Source organism: Ailuropoda melanoleuca, chromosome 16 (genome assembly GCF_002007445.2).
Source record: "Ailuropoda melanoleuca isolate Jingjing chromosome 16, ASM200744v2, whole genome shotgun sequence".
Classification (NCBI taxonomy): Eukaryota; Metazoa; Chordata; class Mammalia; order Carnivora; family Ursidae; genus Ailuropoda; species Ailuropoda melanoleuca.
The window spans coordinates 84,648,331-84,666,430 of NC_048233.1; the positions used below are offsets into that span (position 1 = coordinate 84,648,331).

General features: G+C 56.2%; 2 protein-coding genes across 2 annotated transcripts; one reads left to right on the forward strand and one right to left on the reverse strand.

The window, feature by feature from the left end:
• The first annotated feature begins 5,378 nt into the window (after positions 1-5,378).
• On the forward strand, positions 5,379-6,820 carry CST6 (cystatin E/M). Its single transcript, XM_034645767.1, has 3 exons — positions 5,379-5,673; positions 6,153-6,278; positions 6,630-6,820. The coding sequence occupies exons 1-3, from the start codon at positions 5,434-5,436 to the stop codon at positions 6,714-6,716; spliced, it is 453 nt and encodes a 150-aa protein (XP_034501658.1). The 5' UTR covers positions 5,379-5,433; the 3' UTR covers positions 6,717-6,820.
• A 118-nt stretch (positions 6,821-6,938) lies between these two features.
• CATSPER1 (cation channel sperm associated 1) lies at positions 6,939-17,862 on the reverse strand. Its single transcript, XM_034644840.1, has 12 exons — positions 17,334-17,862; positions 15,630-15,842; positions 13,993-14,106; positions 13,668-13,818; positions 13,246-13,475; positions 13,017-13,080; positions 12,769-12,841; positions 12,562-12,622; positions 11,991-12,066; positions 9,798-9,912; positions 9,231-9,638; positions 6,939-8,059 (listed from the first exon to the last, which is right to left on the reverse strand). The coding sequence occupies exons 1-11, from the start codon at positions 17,860-17,862 to the stop codon at positions 9,612-9,614; spliced, it is 1,653 nt and encodes a 550-aa protein (XP_034500731.1). The 3' UTR covers positions 6,939-8,059; positions 9,231-9,611.
• Between the last annotated feature and the right edge of the window lie 238 nt (positions 17,863-18,100).

Consider the following 18,100-nt stretch of genomic DNA (forward strand, 5'->3'; position numbering starts at 1 on the left):
CTCAGGGCGTGATCCCGGCGTTCTGGGCTCGAGTCCCACATCGGGCTCCTCCACTGGGAGCCTGCTTCTTCCTCTCCCACTCCCCCTGCTTGTGTTCCCTCTTGGGCTCGAGTCCCACATCGGGCTCCTCCACTGGGAGCCTGCTTCTTCCTCTCCCACTCCCCCTGCTTGTGTTCCCTCTCTCGCTGGCTGTCTCTCTGTCACATAAATAAATGAAATCTTTAAAAAAAAAAAATTTGTCTAAAGATACCACGAAGAGGATGGCGGTGCTAACCCAGGGAGGGAAAGGATATTTGCAGCACACATAAGCAACACGGGCCTGCATCCAGAGGAGGTGACTATAACGAAGACAAAGCAGACAACAAACAGAGAAAGAGTAAAGGACCTGTGAGGCAGCCACGAGAGGAATGCCCAGATCGTGAATAAGCTTGTGGAAAGGTAGTTAGTCACAGCAGTAATCGGGAAACGCAAATGAGATGCCATTATACACTCACTGGCAAAAATTCTAAAGTCAATATTAAGTGCCGATGAGGGAACGGAGCAACAGTTTCTGACATCCAGCTGGTGGGAGTGTCAATTGGCCTGAACCCTTGGGAATACAGTTGGGCGTTTTCTAGTAAAGCTGAAGATAAGACCCGTCCCGTGACCCAGCAGTTCCATTCCTGAGGCTGTTCTAAGGACGCCCGCAGGCCTTGCACCTGAATGCGTGTTCACAGCGGCTTTGTTTATAACAGCCCCCAGTGGCTGTCCATACTAGTGAAAACGAACAGATGACAGGTGAATTCCAATGCTCAGCAAACAACAAAATGTCAAGTAGTGTGATTCCATTCACGTAAAGTTAAGTGGGTTCTTGCTCAGTAGTCTCTGTATCAGTGGTAAAACTAGAAAAAGCAAGGAAATGCTTATTGCAAAAATCATTAGTGGCAAGAAGTGGTAGTAGTGACCTTTGTGGGAAAAAGGCAGGTGTGAGGAGTGGAGGGCTTGGGGGTGAGGGCGACAGTTTCCACGTCTTATGTGGTGGTAATACAGGCATTGACTAATTATCTATTAAACAGGTAGGTTCTGTGTGCTTTTCTGAATATTAGCTACATCTCCGAATAGTAGAAGGATAAAAAGGAAACCAAAAGTAAAGCCCCAGGAATAGAGCAATTATGTGATTAGTTGGAGATCATGATGGTTATAGTAGGAGTGAGGGTTCAGTGCAGGGCCGGGTCTGGAAAGTGAGCAGCTGCCCCGGAAGGGTGCCAGGTGGCCAGAGCAGCGCCCGGCTTGTGTTACAGGCCACATCTGGAAGGGTGCCGGCCTGACTCCCAGACTGAGCTGGTAATTCACACTGTCCCTAGAGTTTCGGCCTATGTTTCTGATGCTTCCCCCAGATGGGTTCAGAGTCCCCTCAGCCTTGACCCTTTGTGTTGTGATGCTGTCGCACAGGCCTGGTGTGCTTAGGCAGGAGCCTGGCAGGGCCATGGCCTTCCCCTACCGTAGTCCTGTTAGTGCCAGACTGTTGCTGATGCTCTGGGAGGTCCTGGAGACTCCCTCCGCCTCCATAACACCCTCCCCTTGGCGCCTGCCTTGCTGGTTGTCAGGTTTTGGCTCTCGCGGTGCTGGCACTGGGACCCACCCAGCAGAGACCTGTAGGACTTGCTGCCTGTTTTGCTTCCGCCCCAGGGTTTTTCCCTGCCTCGCCCACAGGCTTTGTCTCTGAAGGGGCTGGAGTCTGCTTTCTCACCCCTCACATGGGGCGCAGGCAGTGTCTGTGACATGTTAGTAGGTTGAAACCCTTTATCTGGGCCCCTTAGTGCATCCCACACAAGTTCCTGGTTCAGTCCTAGAGCAGCAGGAGACAAAGGGCATCTAGAATGTACCTTATGACAGTGTGGCTTCAGAGATCCAGCCCCAACTTAGCCTGCAGGACAAAGGGACCAAGGCCCGGAATGTTGGAAAAAGTAGACCTGAGTGGGGACTGGTAGGTTATTTAAATGTCAGCCCAAGGGGCGCCGGGTGGTGCAGTGGGTTAAGCTTCTAACTTGGTTTCAGCTCAGGTCATGGTCTCAGGGTCGTGAGATCGTGCCCCACATCACGCCCTGTGCTTCGTGCAGAGTCTGCTTAAGACTCTTTTTCCCTCTCTCTCTGCCCCTCCCCCCTAAAATAAATAAATCTTTAAAAAATGAAAATGCCAGCCCCCAAACTGATCAAGAGGTTGTGCCTGGCCAGGGGGCATGGAAGTCAGCAAATATTGACCAGTGTTCCTTCCCGGCTGGACCCAGCCAGAACTTGACCCCCTCAGCCAGTCTAGTCATGAGTGCTCAGATCGGGCCCAGAGCTTGGAGGGAACCCAACTCCCATGCTCTGGAGTCCTGAACGGGTCCCGCTGTCCTTGGTGGAAAGTAAGGAGAAGCTACAGGACAGATCCAAGCCCAAGACACACCTCCCCACTCTGCCCAAGTAGCCGCCCAGGTGGTGTGAAAGGCTGAGAGTCTGTGACTATCAACCTCCATCCCCGTTGCCCCCTCCCTGCAGGGACCCAGGGCTCTTTCTGCTGTCACTCCTGGTTGACTGATTACAGCAGACCTGGTTCTATCTCAGTTCCTCCTTGACTTGCTGTGTGACCCGGAGCCAGCTGTGTTCTCTGCCACCCGGCGCAGCTTTGTAAAGATTCAAGCAGCTAATGAACTAAAGCCCTGGCACTTAGGAGCGCTCCTCCACAGATGGGAGTTTTTTGTTTTTTGTGTTTTTTTTTAAGATTTTATTTATTTATTCGACAGAGAGACAGCCAGTGAGAGAGGGAACACAAGCAGGGGGAGTGGGAGAGGAAGAAGCAGGCTCATAGCGGAGGAGCCTGATGTGGGGCTCGATCCCATAACGCCGGGATCACGCCCCGAGCGGAGCGCAGACGCTTAACCGCTGTGCCACCTAGGCGCCCCTCCACAGATGGGAGTTTTAATCACGGTTGGATCGCAGCTTTCCTTGCCTTAATGTCTCCTTTCTGGGATGTGGTTAGGGACACAGGAGCAGAGCCCTTGGGGGGGGTGGTATCCGTGGCCCAGCTGAAAGTTCAGGGAAGAGGGTTCTGGGGGCAGCACAAAAGCCCTGAGTAGCCTCATCCCATGGGTGAAGAGGATGTCGAGGGTCCACCCTGGTCAGCAAGACCCTTTGGCCAGGGGCAAGAGGGAGGTGCCATGGGCACCCTGGATTGGGATGCCTGGGCTACAGTAAAAATGGAGACTGCGCCCCATGGCCAGTAGGGGTGGCCAACCCTGAGCTCATACCTGGCCCAGGCCTCCTTCTGGAAGTCAGAGGGGTCCAGGCAGAATGGATTCCAGGCCAAGGACTCTTCTCCAGATGAGACCCACAGCCCTGGGAAAATCCTCTTGGGGCACCGCTGCCCCCAGGGAGCCTCCCCCTACCCAGCAGACCTCATATCTCCATGGAGAGGTCTGGGACTCACACACTAGCATGCTGACATGTGGGTGCCACTGGGCTCCACCACTGACACTTTCCTTTGACCGCCCCAACTCCCTAGTAAACCAGCTTCTGCCCAGCAGTTTTGAGGATGAGCAAGCGTGTGCAGGCCGTGATGCAAGGCCTGGCACATAGAAGCCCGGTAATTGTTGGTTTCCCTTCCCCATCCCTCTTTACCCGCACTAGCTGTGTGACCTTAGACCAGTGACCTGACCTCTGATTAACTTACTTCATCTGAAAAATGAGGTTGAGGCTTACTACCGAAGAGTGCTCATGATAGACCAGTGGGTGAAAGGTCTTTGGAGGTCGTTAGGTTGTGGTACGCATCTGCACCAGTGCAAAGGAGTGCTGGGCAGGGTAGGGGCAGTTGCACTAGGGACCCGTTGGCCCGTAGTGAATCAGAGATCAGGCCTTGGCTAGTTCTCCGGGGAGCTGTTGGAGGTAAGTGTGGCCATGGCTGGGCTCCAAGTAATGGCAAAGCAGGCCTGGGAGAGCCCCCTGGGGGGGCTGCCTCTCCCTGCTCTGTCCTGCACAACCACCTGGAGCCTCTTTACGCCCTCCCAGGTCCTCTGAGGTTGGGTTTCTGCCTGGCCTCGGCCTCCTCTTTAAGCCATGCTTGAGCCAGCTCTCCCACAAACTGGGGTCTGTCCCTTTAAGGCAGACACCTGAGACTGCAACTGTGACTCTTCCTCGGAATCCCAGATTGGTTTTCACAGCTGGGCGGAGGGGGTGGGGAGCAGCTCCCTGAGAGGAAATCACTGCCCTTCCTGGCCCTGGGTTCTGAGAGGCCGGGAATCACACCTGCTTAGAATATTCATCATAGCTACCATTCATCATAGCTACCAACGGTTTGTCAGGTGCTGTAAACCACCACCTCTTCCAAGCCCCAAGCGAGATCCTTGGAATCCCTAAGCCCTGACAAGACCTCAGTGTCCCAGGGCAAAAAGTCCCACCTCCCTTCAGCAATACGTGATTAAAAGTACAAGCCACACTGAACTCTAAAACATGAACAAGGAAGCCCACCAAGATTCAGACTCCTCGTGGGAGCTGCTTCAGTGCTGTTTATTGAACCAGATTTTTCCAAAAACTTCACAGCGCCCTCTTTTGCTGCTGCCCCCAGCCTGCGCTGTTCACCTGGGGGGGGGGGCAGTCCCAGGCGTTAACGTCAGAATAACCTTAGCAGGGTAACAGTTGTCCCCTTTCCTCAGGGGAGGTTGACAGTGAGACCTTGGGAGGCCAAGGGACTTGTCCAAGTCACCAGTCAGTAAATGGCAGAGCCCGTGCGACACACCCCTCGCCCTCGCCATCCTCATCCTGTGGGCTCGGTCTGGTTTGAGAGCACAGATCTGAGTTCGACCGGTTGGACTCCAAAGCCAGTGTCGCCACTTACTATTTACTAGCTGGTGTCCTTGGGCAAATCTCTTCTTCCCTCTGCGTCCTGTCTCTTCCTCTTTCTTCATGAAGTGGAAACATTAGTAATTCCCATTTCTGGCTGTGAGGGTCAGCGCCCAGCTCAGCGCACTGGTCTCCTTTCCTGCTGTTTTTTATAGGACCAGGCCTTCTCTAAGCACTTTATCTGTTGCGTCCTCACAGCAGCCCATTTTACAGAGAGGGAAACTGAGGCAGTGACCTCCCAGGTTACACACATAGTAAATGGTGGCAATAGGAACAGCCCGCTAATAGTTGTTGGTTTTTCACACTGGTTGGGCCTTCCGTGAACATGGTGGGCACTTGGTGGGAACTGTCACTGTCCTTTCCCTCACCCAGCTGGGTGTGTCCCTAGAGGGCAGGGCAGCATCGCGGGGCACAGGTGTGCTGGGGCCTTCCACTGTCCCCTCGGGCAGAAGGGAGGCGGCCTCTCAGAGCGCCCGGGCTCCGCGATCCCTCCCCGGCCCTGCCGCGGGGGCGCCGGGCGGGCGGGGCCTCGAGCCGGTAAAAGCGGAGCGCGCCTCGGGCCTGGCACTGCCGGCCATGGCGCCTCCGAGCCTCCCGCGGGCGCTCGGCCTGGGCCTGCTCGCGCTCTGCCTCCTGGCGCTGCTCTGCGGCACCCGCGCCCGCCCTGGGGAGCGTTTAATCGGGGGCCGCACGAACCTGTCGCCCAGCGACCCGCAGGTGCAGAAGGCGGCGCAGGCGGCCGTGGCCAGCTACAACATGGGCAGCACCAGCCTCTACTACTTCCGAGACACCCACATCCTCAAGGCGCAGAGCCAGGTGCGGCGGGCGGCGGGCCGGGGCGAGCGGCAGCTGGGGCCAGGCCAGGGGGGCATGGGGGGGCAGGTTAATGGGATGTCACAAGGGGATTCAGGACGTTTTAATGCCATGTATTTCTTTAATTGAATTAACGCCAAAAATTTATTATGAACAACATATCCGGATTTCAATAGTCCCTGACTTACACAGGGACTCACTAGCCTTACTCCCCCCTCACCCCCCCGCCCTGGGGGGTGGACTGGGGAGAGGGGAGTGAGGGAGAGAGGGCGGTGGGCTTCAGGGCTTGTGCGCGCCTGGGTCTCAGCTTCCTGCGTGGCCCAGGCCTCTGCCCCTCTTCCCAGGGATCTCCACCAGAACTTCCCCATCCAGGTCTGAATCCCCAGGTCCGGGCGAGCGTGCTGAATGTGGAGAGAGGTGAGAGGTCTGGGTCAAGGGTAGTCTTCCAGCACTCCTGACCTGCTCCTGCCCTCCCTCCCCAGCTGGTGGCCGGCATCAAGTACTACCTGACCGTTGAGATGGGGAGCACAGCCTGTCGCAAGAACATGGCCACTGGAGACCGCGTGGATATCACTACCTGCCCCCTTGCCACAGGAGTGCAGGAGGAGGTAATAGCCCTGCACCCCACTTCCCAGCACCCAAGGCTCTAGGTTGTCCAGCCTGAACCAGTCTGGCTGGCCGGGCTGATGTCTGGCTGAACCTGTCCCTGTCTTCTAAATGATACAGCCCCCCGGGGCCAGGGTGGGGTGCAGAGAGGCGGAGACTGGGGCTTCTCCCTCACGGGACTGGCTAGAAAGATCTGAGATCTAGTCCTGCCCATTTGACTCATTGTCCCTTTGGCCCAGTGACTGCTCCTCTCGCACCCCAGAGTGGAGCGTCGCAGGCTGAGGGTAGCAGTTGCAAGGAGTCAGGCCTGGGACCCAGACTCACCCCTCCTTCTCTCCCTGCTCTCCTTGCAGAAGCTGCGCTGCGACTTTGAGATCCTCGTGGTGCCCTGGGAGAATTCCTCGCAGCTTCTAAAGCATAACTGTGTGACCATATCGTAGGCCCCTTTGGGCATGGGAGCCGGCGGGGACAGGTGCATCGTGGGAAGGCACTTTAGGTCCATGGGCACGTCTGTCACAATAAATTGCTGGTACTGCTTCTCACATTGGACTCTCCCGAGTGCTTCACTCCTCCCCCACCCCTTCCCCTCCCCCCACCTCATGCCTACTTGCGGCAGCACCCCCTCCCCAGGCCAAAGAGAGCCTATACCACCCCCAGTTGAGCTTCTGTTGTCTCAGCCCATACAGTGCTGAGGGTGCCAGGGTCAGTCCCCAAATGTGGAGTTCTCCAAACACCCCAGCATCCCAGACACAGAGCGTCAGCTCTCCAAGGACTCTCAGTATTCTGAGTTGAGGGGTGGGAGACAAAGTCACAGGAGAGGGATGACGCCCCAGACTGAACAGGGCAGGAATCCGTGAGTGCCCTGCAGAGTGCCTGAGCTCTGCTCCCTCTCAGCTGCCATGATGACTCAGGGTGACACAGGCTGGGTTCAGCCAGCCGGGCCCCAGGATGCTGAGCTCCCAGCCTGTGGGGTCCTATATCTGCCCGCGGGCCAGCGGTGGCAGAGCCCCGATAGGCCAAGAGGCCATGAGGGCTGGGACAGTGGCTTTCAAGTTCACGCTGTGGGCTATTGGCCAGAGGGGGTCCCCAGGGCTTTGCCCCAGGCAAGACCCCCGGAAGGGGCTGGACAGGAAGCCCAAAGGGGACCCAGGTCAAATCTACTGCCTACAGGAGGGATGAGGGGACAGATGTGATGTCATTTAGAGAAAACAGAACTGCAGCATTTTTGCACAACTGAATTTGTGGCTTCAAATCATACTTACTATACACACACACACACTCTCTCTCTCTCTCAATACACCACACACACACACACACACACACACACACTGAAACCACAGTGCATGCTTGGGTGCTCCCAGACACCACATCCATAACCAGAAAGTCACAGACACAGCCTAGCCACCCAGAAACACCGACACACACTGAAGTAACACCCTCCACCCGAAACACCTGGATGCGTACAGACCTCCACACGCACAACCCCAGAGACCCACATGCCCCACCCAGAGCCATGCCTCAGATGCACCCACACACACCCACACCTGGAACAGGAAGGTCAGTAACTGGATCCCTTGGGAGCACTAGGTGTGGGCACCACCAGGCCCGGGCAGAATCGTGGTGGCTGTGGGGGTGGAGAATGGCCCCTGCCTCCGTCTTCTGCCCCTCCAGGCCAGGCCTCACATCCGCCACTGCGCCTGCCTTCAGTCCCCCGACCGATGCTGGGACCTACTGAGGAACAGCCCCTGGTCCCAGGCCCTGCCGTCTGCTCTCAGAGGCCATCCTGGGGTAGGGATGGGGGGTGCACAATAGAGGCAACTGGCCTGAGGAAGTCTGAGGAGCGAAGGGGCTGAGTTTGACAGGAGCTAGGGATGCGGGGGAAAATTCAGCCCTGCTTCTGCACCAGCCCTTCAGATGCGCCAGCTCAGCCGGCCCAGGGCCACCCAGCAGGAGCCTCCAGCCTGCAGCTGGCACAGGGAGGGGGCAGGAAATGCTTGTTGAATGAATGTGTGAGGTGGTGGGTGAGGCGAGGCCCGCAAGTATTGCCAGGTGGCCTCTCCACCCCCGCAATCTGTGCCCCAATCCCAGAAGCCATTGCCTCGGCACAGTCCCTCCCCAGGTCCTGGGCCAGGCAGTACCCCCGGCCAGGCCAGGGAGGGAGGCGCTGCTTCTAAGTCCCGGGGCCTGGCGTCCTCACCACTGCCTGGTCCAGCCTGGAGGTGGGGGAAGACTGGCCTAACTGTCGCCCCTCTGCCCCCACTCTGGAGTCCTGCTGCTGACCCCCTCCAGGGGGGTCACTCGAGCTTCACTCGAGCAGAGATGAGGTGGCTGCTGGAGACAGTGAACACCCCATTCTGGTCTGGAAGCCCCCAGGTCTCAGGCACCCTGCCCAGGACCAGGCACTTGGGGACCTGGGTCAGAGCCTCACCTCCACCCCCAGCCGTGGGGACAGGGGCTCTGGGCATTTCGCCCAGGTTCAGGCTGAAAGTAGGGGAACTCACCTAAGCCCTAGGCCAGGCAGGGTGGGGAGCGACCATTAGGCTCATTCCCTGCTTTCCTCTAACAGAGAGTCTCACCCACGCCCCCCCCACACTCCCACACCCCCCCATGTTCCCTGTACCCCCACCAACAGCCTGAGGCCAGGAGGACTTGAGCAGCCTCTGTCCTACTTCCCCTCACTGAGGTTCTTCAGCCTGACCCCAGGCAGGGCAGGGTATGGCAATGACCTCCGACCTCTGGGTGCGTGCTATCCCCGTTGAGTTGGCACACTTGTACTCGATTCTGAGGGTCTTGGGAGGCCCAAGTTCCTGGGCTGTGAGCCCCTATTATTTCTGGAGCCCACTGGCCCTCTAGGCTCCGACAACCAGGGGCTGTTCTAAGTGGTTCTTTTTCTCGCAACTCCTGGGCCAGATGGACCTTCCTCCCCAGAGCAAGGTGGCTGGCGGCCCACTCACCACTCCGGCACTGAGCCAGGCCCCCTTTCTGAGTCACCTCTCTGGCTGCAGCTGATGCAGTGCTGGCCCGAGCTGGGATGTGGGCCCTGGAGGGGACCAAGAAGAGCACCTTTCACACACGACACTTTCTCTCTCTCTCTCTCACACACACACACACACACCACCAGTGCACACACGTGCACGTGCACAGTTCCCCTGCCCTGTGCCTTGGCTTAGCCAGGGAGGACACAGAGCCACTTGGGGGGTTTAAAACTCTGTTAGGGCCTAGCCCTGCATGCCCCACGATCATTCCAGCAGATCGGGGGACGTATCCTGACCCACAGCAGTGGGCAGCTTGCCAGAGGCTGAAATCTGCATCCCGTGTCTCTCTCCATCCAGGGGTCACTTCCTGAAGTCCTCTTCTCCAGCCTGCGGGGGTGGGATGGGAGGGCGACTGAGCCAGTGCCAGCCTCTGCCTTCCCACACGCCCACATCACTGTTCGGGGCCCTCTGGGCATGAGGCTCCCATGCCTGGCCTTCTGGGGCCCTCCCACTCTGGCCCCTCTCCTCTGGTCCTGCCCGGCCCACCTCAAACGCAGTGTCCACGATCTCATCGAGAACGGACGCCTGGGAGCGGAATTTCTGCTGGTGATGCTCCACCCCCGCCACCAGCTGCAGGAAGTGGAACAGGAGCTCCTGCTGCCTGGGGTAGGAGAGGGGCGGGGGCGAGCCTGAGCTGACCTGCCTGGCAGGGTCTTCCGGGCTGCCAGAGGCCCCCAGAAAGCTCTTCTTGCCTCCCGCCAGCCCCCCATTACAACTTTTCTGAGTGGAGCCTTTTGTGGTGAATCTACTTTTCCACAAATAAAAAGCCCCCTTTGGGGCCTGTGCCCAAGGGGGTTCTAACTGTTGTTTACCCTCCTAGTTACCCATCCCTCCATCCGTCCGTCCACCCATCTGCTGGCCCCTCCAGCTACCCCATACCTCTCTGGGCACCCACTCACCTACCTCCCCGTTCGAAGCCCACCTACCTAGCCATTCACTCACTCATCCGACCACCCCTACCCCTCCATCTACCTGCTCTTCCCTGGACCCACCCACACACCCCTTCACCACATTGTGCAGTCATCCACTTAACCGCCCCCCCAACCACTCATCCAGCCAACTACCCATCTATTAACCCCCTCATCACCTGCCTGTTTTATAAATCCATCCATCACATGACACCACACTCAACGAACACTGCCAGGTGCTCCGAGGCCACAGAAATTAACAAGACACAACCCTTGCCCTTGAGCAGCTCCGTCTGTGGCAGAGCCCGGAATGCAAACCCAGAGTGTTCACACTCGTGGTAAGCGTAACCAGAGTGCTGAGGGTCCAGTCCTAGGGGTCAGAAAAGGCTTCCAGAGTAAGTGCCATTGAGCTGAGTTTGAAAGACACGTGAGGCTTTGCCGGGCTTAGGCGAGGTTGCCGTCCGCTGCCGCTCAGGAACAGCTGGAGTGTACTGGGGGCCAGGGCAGGCCTCAGGGAAGGAGGCCGGAGCGAGTGGGTGAATTGGAGATGTAAAGTCTGACGAGAAGGGAAAACCTAAACTGCTTTTAACAGAGACCACTCTCTAAGCAAATAAAAAGAATAAAAGAAAGGAAAGATTAAAACAAACAACAAAAACAACAACAGATGAAAACAAAGGGCACTCTTAGTGGAGGTGGACCAATGCGGAAGAGTCTGGAGGCCAAGAAACCCCCTGGAAACTGTTACAGAGGTGTCAAGGGCCCACCAGGCCAGTGGCCAAGTTGCTGGAACATGGAGGGGGGGCGGGAGGGCCGGGAGGTGAAGCAAGCAGGATTGGAACTCAGCTCTCCCAAATCTTGTTCACTTGAGCTCAGCATTGGCAGCCAGAGAACATTCCAGGCAGAGGAAAGTGTGGACAAAGGCCTGGAGGTGGAGAAATATGTACTATGCTTGGGAAACAGTGCGGGGACAGCAAGGAAGTAGCCAAGGAAACGAGGGAGGTTGGCAAAGGCTGGGTCACAGAGGATCTTTGGGGCTTGACCTTGGACGGCAGGTGAGGAGGGGGTGCAGGAAGCTGCCAGTAGTAGGGCTGCCCTGTCTGCTGGTTTGGAGCCAGTCTGGATGAGAAGCAGTGGGGCTCAGCTTTCAGACGCAAGGCTCTCTGTGGAGCCAGGCCTGAGAACCGGGAAGCAGGAGTCTGTGCCAAGGTCCCCCAGCCATAAGCACAGCCACAAGTCCCCAGGTGTCCTGGCCCAGCTGGCCAGTGGATTCGACGGGAATGGGGCATTGACCATCTGCTTCCCAGGCCTTTACCCAAGCTGTTCCTTGACCCGCCCTCTTCACCCCTCCACCTAGCTGAAGTCCAGCACCCTCATGGCCCAGCGCAGGTCATTGGCAACAAGGCTTTCATGAGCACCAGCTAGTCTGTCTCCTGGAGAACTCGCAGGGCCTGACCCAGAGCAAGGGTCAGGGATGCTTCCTGAGTAAACAGACGAGCAGACTCCCTGGGGCCCTGCCTTTGCCCTCAGCCTCAGAGGGGCTCTCATGGCCCTGTAGGCACTGCTGGAGGGACTCTCTTGGTGGCACAAGATAGCTCAGGGTGAGCAAAAGTCACTCGTGGTCTCCACGTCCCACCCGTACGCTCTACATGGGCCTTGGTGCCCCACCCCCTTCCAGAGAGATGGCAATGTCCCTTGCCCTGCCAGCCCATGGGTCAGACCCCAGACCTCTCCCCTTAGACGCAGGGCCTCCTCTCCCTTTGTATCTCCTTACTTCTCAGTCATGGTCCCAAATTTTTTCTCGATGAGCTGCTTCTGTTTGGTGTGTTCACTCACCACTTCTTCAGAGTCTGGATGGAAAAAGGGGGAAGTCAAGAAGATGCCCGGAGCTCAGATTATCTCAAGTTCAGAAGATCTTGAAGCAGGAAGCAAATCAATTGTCTCAAAATCAATTCACTCAGAAAGTCAGGTTTATAAAAATGAACAGGTCCAGGAAAGTTGATTTTTAGTGACTCTCAGTCCACTTTGAGTGACTCTGGACAAGTGTGTCAACACCTCGACAAAAGCCTCAAAGGCAGTCAAAACCATCCATGTAAAACCAAGTGCTATAACCTTTATAAGCTATTAGAAGAAATGAGTATTTGGTAAATCATAATTTGGCTAATTAGTCAATTCACGAACGGGGCTTTCAAGAACTGATGATCAGTTTAATTGCTTTTTAGAAGATTGTCTTAGAGTTCTTGGACCAAAGTTCTAAGCTCTGAAAGCCCTCCTGAGTCTCAGATTCTCAGACTCTGCCACTGAACCTGGAATCGTGGGTCTGACTATGGAAGGAGGGCCCGCACCTGATTTGCTGAGTTCCGTCAGTGAGTCGTCCAGTAGCTTCTCATGGATCCTGGCAGCCCTCTGGGAAGGAGAGGCTTGTGTCCTGCCCGAGTCCTCTCCCTGTCTGCCCTTTCCTGGAGCACCCTCCTCCCTTCCCCCAGCCTCTGTGCCCACCCCTTCATGGTCCCCACCCCCCCCAGGTCCACCTGCCCCACCCCACTCAGTACCTCCTGCTTTTCTTTCTCCAGGCCCTTGAGCAGAGCCATCTGGAAGTTATCCACCAGGACAGCAATCACCAGGCTGGGGATGGTGGGGGTGGATAGTGGGGTACTCTCCAGGAGGAAGCCATAGGAGAGGCCCCTCACCCTCCTCTGGGTTTTGGCATGACTAAGGGGAGAGGGCTGGGGAGGTGCCCCCCAAGGTTAGGTGGGGGTGGGGGTGAGGCTGGGGAGCCAAGCAGGAATGGGGTCCTCACTTGAGGAAGATGAAGTATTGGATGATGATGTAAACCATGAGAATGGGGATGATGTACCAGGCGCCTGGGGGAGAGGGGGCCGTTTGAGCTGTGAGGTCCTCGCTCGCCCTCACCGCACCCCTGCCGGCGAGCGTCAGATGCCCCGCTTCGCAGACGGGGTGACTGAGCCCTCAGGGTCTGCCCACGCAGCCGAGCCCCCGCCCTCCACCCCGCCTGGGGCCTGTCCCACCTTGGGCCCGGCTGTCCAGGTAGATGAGGGACCAGTCGTCCAGGGTAAGCAAGGTGAAGAGGGTGAAGATGGTGGAGAGGATGCTCTGGAAGCGCTTGGGGTCCGAATGACGGAACAGGGCGCGGAGCACCACGGAGAAGAGGACTGGCTGCTCAGGGCCAAACCAGGCTCCGGGCTCCCATCCCCGCCCCCCCCCCCCCCCCCCCCNTTCCTGCAGGCTGGTCAGGAAGCTGTGGGCGAAGTTGACGGGGGGCGGGGGATCAGCAGGGCCGGGACGCGTGCCGGCAGCCGGAGCGGACGCCGCCCACAATGCCGCGAACGGGTCGCAGCAGAGTCCCCGGGAGCCCAGGCCTGGGAAGCCCTTCCGGCGGGGTCCCCGCACCCGGGGGTGGGAGTGGGGGGACAGCCGTGGCCCGGCTGACCTGAGCCTCCGCAGGACCCGGATGGCCCTCAGGGCCCGCAAGCTCTTGAAAACCTTGAAGATCCGGAAGACGCTTTGGTGGTAGACGAAGGAGAAGGAGTTGTACTGTAGGAGCAGGAAGTCGAGCATCGCCATGATCATGATGAAGAAGTCTGAAGGCACAGGGGGCTGGGTGTCACCGGCTCCTGCCCAGGCGCCTCGCCCAGACCCACAGGCCCCCCAACACCGGCACTCCCTGCCAGGCCCCTTTCGTCCTCAGCCTCTGCCAGCAGTCCAGTGGCTCCCTACAACACCCACCCACCCACACACACCCCATCCCCACCCACCCAGATTGTTCCAGGGGTCCGAAAAATACTTGAAGCCCAGAGCAGTGATCTTGAGGACGGCTTCCACCACGTAGATGCAGAGGAAAATGGAGTCCAAGGCCATGAAGTACCACTCTGCGGGCACACAAGGGGGCTCACTCACTGCCATCCCCGCAGCCCCGGCCCATCTCTCCTCCTCCCCTCTGGACCTCACACACTGTCCGTTTTAGGGAGGACCTGGCTCTGCCCTAATGGCTGTTGGGTCTTAACTGCTCCGTGCCTCAGTTTTCTTGTCTGTGAAACAGCGAGAATACTGTCACTTGGTCTGACCTCCTGACCTCAGGGAACTCGTAGCAGCTTCTGCCTGTCAACCTTATCTTTTAGAAGCTAGGGGAGGAACGGCTGGAACAGAAAAAGAAACATTTGAGGAAGACAGCCCGCACAGAATCAGAGTGCCTCAGCCTCGCTGTGATGTTAAAACCCCTCTCTGAATGCTCATCCCAGGCCCTACTCAAAGGAGCCAGCTTTCCCTTGTTTGGAGAGCACAGCTTTAGAAATGATTCCCCTGGATCTCCTTATTTCTACAAATAAAGATGACCTTGTGAGACAACGCCACCTGGGGTAGTCTGTCTAGAACTCACCGAGCAGCGGACCCACTTTGGTTCAGGAACAATAGCGGTCCGCCTGAGAGCGTTTTCATGAACACTGGCTTCACTTAACACAGAGTAAGAATGCAGCCCATCTTATTCTCTGCTTAGTTTATTTACGCGGTGGCAGGTCTTTCTTTCACCTGCTGCCAAGGGTCTCAGGGGCCGTCTTCCCCGGTTTTCCAACCTCACCCCTACAGCCTCCTTCTCAGGGTCTCCTGGCCCTTCTAGGCGACCCGGGTTTCCTCCCGCGGACCCACAAAACGGCGTCTTTAGGGTCGGTGCGCCACCTGGTGGCTGCATCTCAAACGGCACATCCTCCTGTTGAGCAGGCTTTTTAATACTGGGTGATGTTGTCTACCTCCCAGGGGTAAGGATGAAATGAGCTAAGTTACATAAACCACCTGGCATTGGATCAGGCCCACAAGAGGCCTGGAACAAGATCTATGGCTTTCTCCATGTGAAAGCCCCCCCCCCCAAGGGGCGCCTAGGTGACTCAGTCGGTTGAGCGGCTGCCTTCCGCTCAGGTCCTGATTCTAGGGTCCTGGAATCGAGTTCCGCACTGGACCACAGGAAGCCTGCTTCTCCCTCTCTCTCTGCCTTTGCCTCTCTCTCTCTGTTTCTCATGAATAAATAGAGAAAATAGTAGGGAAAAAAAGAAAAAGAAAGAAAAGAAGAAAAAAAAGAAAAGAAAAGAAAAGGAAAAGAAAAGAGAAAAGAAAAGAAAAGAAAAGAAAAGAAAAGAAAAGAAAAGAAAAGAAAAGAAAAAAAGANAAAAAAAGAAAAGAAAAGAAAAGGAAAAGAGAAAAGAAAAGAAAAGAAAAGAAAAAAGAAAAGAAAAGAAAAGAAAAGAAAAGAAAAGAAAAGAAAAGAAAAGAAAAGAAAAGAAAGGGGTTCCCTAGCTCTTACCGCCCCGGATCTCTACTTCAGCGAAGGTCTGGACCACAAGCATGAGAGTGTTAAGGCAGACCACGAGGAAGATGAAGGCTTCANGGGTTCCCCAGCTCTTACCGCCCCGGATCTCTACTTCAGCGAAGGTCTGGACCACAAGCATGAGAGTGTTAAGGCAGACCACGAGGAAGATGAAGGCTTCAAAGGGCAGGGACTGAGTCAGGTTCCTAAGCATTCTCCGGAGGCCCTGAATGAGGTAGCTTAATTTTTCCCACAACCAGTAGAAGAGGTCCATGGTGTGCAGTCTCTTGTGGGCCCGCTGAGCTCTGGCAGCTGTAAGGGGGACAGAGAGTCAAGTCTGTGTGGGAGGTAGCATGGGGATCCCAGGCAGCCTCCCAGACTAAGTTGGGGTTCATCTTCATGCCTGCCTGCCTGCCTGCCTACCGTTCACTCACTGAAGTGCCTCTGTGCCGTCTTGTGCTGATCCTGGGGCCATAGGCTTGACCCCTTCCATGGCAGATGCCAGCTTGTTTGGGATTTGTGGTCTGCTCTCATGAGTCTACACCTCCAGGCCTTTCTTAACCCACGTGGCAACTTATGCATGGAGAGCCCCGTTTTCCACACTACCCCATCCTCTTGGTGAACTCTCCCTCTCCCTCTGAGATTCTGCTGAAACATCTCCTCCTTTCAGCTGCCTTCCCTACTCCCACTCAGTTAGGGGCCTGTCCCTTTCAGCTTGCTTGTGAGACTGTTACTCTGTTCACTGAACCACTTGGGGCCAAGCTTGGGGGATTGTGCATTCATAGCCAAGGTCCCTCCCTGCCCTTAAACAAGGCCCTCTTTCAGACACTGGATTTCTGTCAAGATTCTCACAGTTCAGTGGGGGAAATGTGGACAAATACAATCTACAGTGGCAACTGTCCTGGTACGAATGATAGGCCATCATCACTGGGTGGTCTAGGATTGGTGGTTTAAGTGACCACTCCCAGTCTTGGAGCCCCTCAAGGGCAGGATTTGTTTTTTCTGTGCTTCCAGGGCCCAAGCAGGCCAGGGACCCATATTTTTTTTAATTAATTAATTAATTAATTAATTTATTTATTTATTTATTTATTTAATGGAGAGAGAGACAGCCAGCGAGAGAGGGAATACAAGCAGGGGGAGTGGGAGAGGAAGAAGCAGGCTCCCAGCGGAGGAGCCTGATGTGGGACTTGATCCCAGAACGCCAGGATCATGCCCTGAGCTGAAGGCAGACGCTTAACAACTGAGCCACCCAGGCGCCCCAAGGGACCCAAATTAGACAAGAAGAAATGTTTGAGAAGTGAATGCGTATATGCACGGCAGTGACTGGGTGAACCAACAACCAACGGCCTGAAGAGCTGCATCATTTAAGTAGAAGATTGGATGATGAGCAGTCAGGTGAGTGAATAGCCAATGGAATTTGCATGCAGGTAAGAGTCCTGCCTCAGGATCTGAGGAAGGTCAGTGCAGGGGCCAAGTCAGGCCTGGAATCTGGGCCAGGCAGTGGGAGTTGGGGGTGGGGGAAGCAGAGACTCACTTTTGCACTTCTGAAATTGCTCCTCTTCTTCTGCCCAGCTTTCTGAGGAAGTCTTAGAGGAGGAATCCTGAGGATGGACTTTGCTGGACGCCTGGGATGCATGTGAGTGCACTACACTGCAGGTACGAGTCACGCTAAAGGCTGAGTGCTGTACCTGTACCATGCTAGGTTGGAGGGCTACTGAACGAGAATGGGAAGAGCCAAGGGAGGCTCTGGCCACACTGTGAGACTTATATAGGCCCAAGCCTTGGGAGCTACCGTGATAGTACTCCCCATAGCGATGATCACCATGGAGATAATCGTAATGATGCCCGTTATGGTGGTGCTCCCTGTGATGGTGCTCTCCATGGTGGCCATGGTGGTGCTTGCCATGGTGACCATGGTGGCCATGGTGGTGTTCACCGCGGTGGCCATGGTGGTGCTCACTGTGGTGGCTGTGGTCGTCATAGTAGTGAGGTATGTAATCATGGTAGGAGTCCACATAGGAATGGCGGGAAAAGGTCTCTCCATGATGAAGGGGCCCTCTATGGTGGTGGGCTTCATGATGACGATGCCTACCATGGTGATAGGCCTCACCATGATGGTGAGGGCCACCATACATGTAGGAAGGCTCACCTTGGTGATGGAGCCCACTATGGTGGGAAACCTCATTAGGGTGGTGAGACCCACCATGGTGGTGGGGTTCCCTATGGTGGTGAGACCCACCATGGTGGTAGGGCTCACCATGGTGGTGGGGTCCCTCGTGGTGGTAGGGCTCACCATGGTGGTGGGGCCTATCAAGATGTCTTCTGCTATCATGGTGGTATTCACCATCAAAAGGGCCCTCACCAAGGGAATGCGAGAAGATAGGGCTATAAGAAGGAGTCAGGGCAAGTGTTGTGAGGTTGTGGGCTCTACCATGATGGTGCGGTTGGTGAGAATGGTGGAAGTGAGGGGAATGGTGGGAGGGGGCATTGTCATGAAAGTCTTGGAATTCACCAAGGTGGTGAGATCCACCACGATCATGGGATGTGCCATGGTGGTGGGACTCACCATG

What these genes read in the sequence shown, in the direction of transcription:
- CST6 (XM_034645767.1), top strand. Translation starts at nt 5,434, where the DNA reads ATGGCGCCTCCGAGCCTCCCGCGGGCGCTCGGCCTGGGCCTGCTCGCG. An exon ending in TCCTCAAGGCGCAGAGCCAG is followed by an intron (nt 5,674 to 6,152) that starts GTGCGGCGGGCG and finishes CTCCCTCCCCAG; the next exon opens with CTGGTGGCCGGCATCAAGTA. An exon ending in CCACAGGAGTGCAGGAGGAG is followed by an intron (nt 6,279 to 6,629) that starts GTAATAGCCCTG and finishes CTCTCCTTGCAG; the next exon opens with AAGCTGCGCTGCGACTTTGA.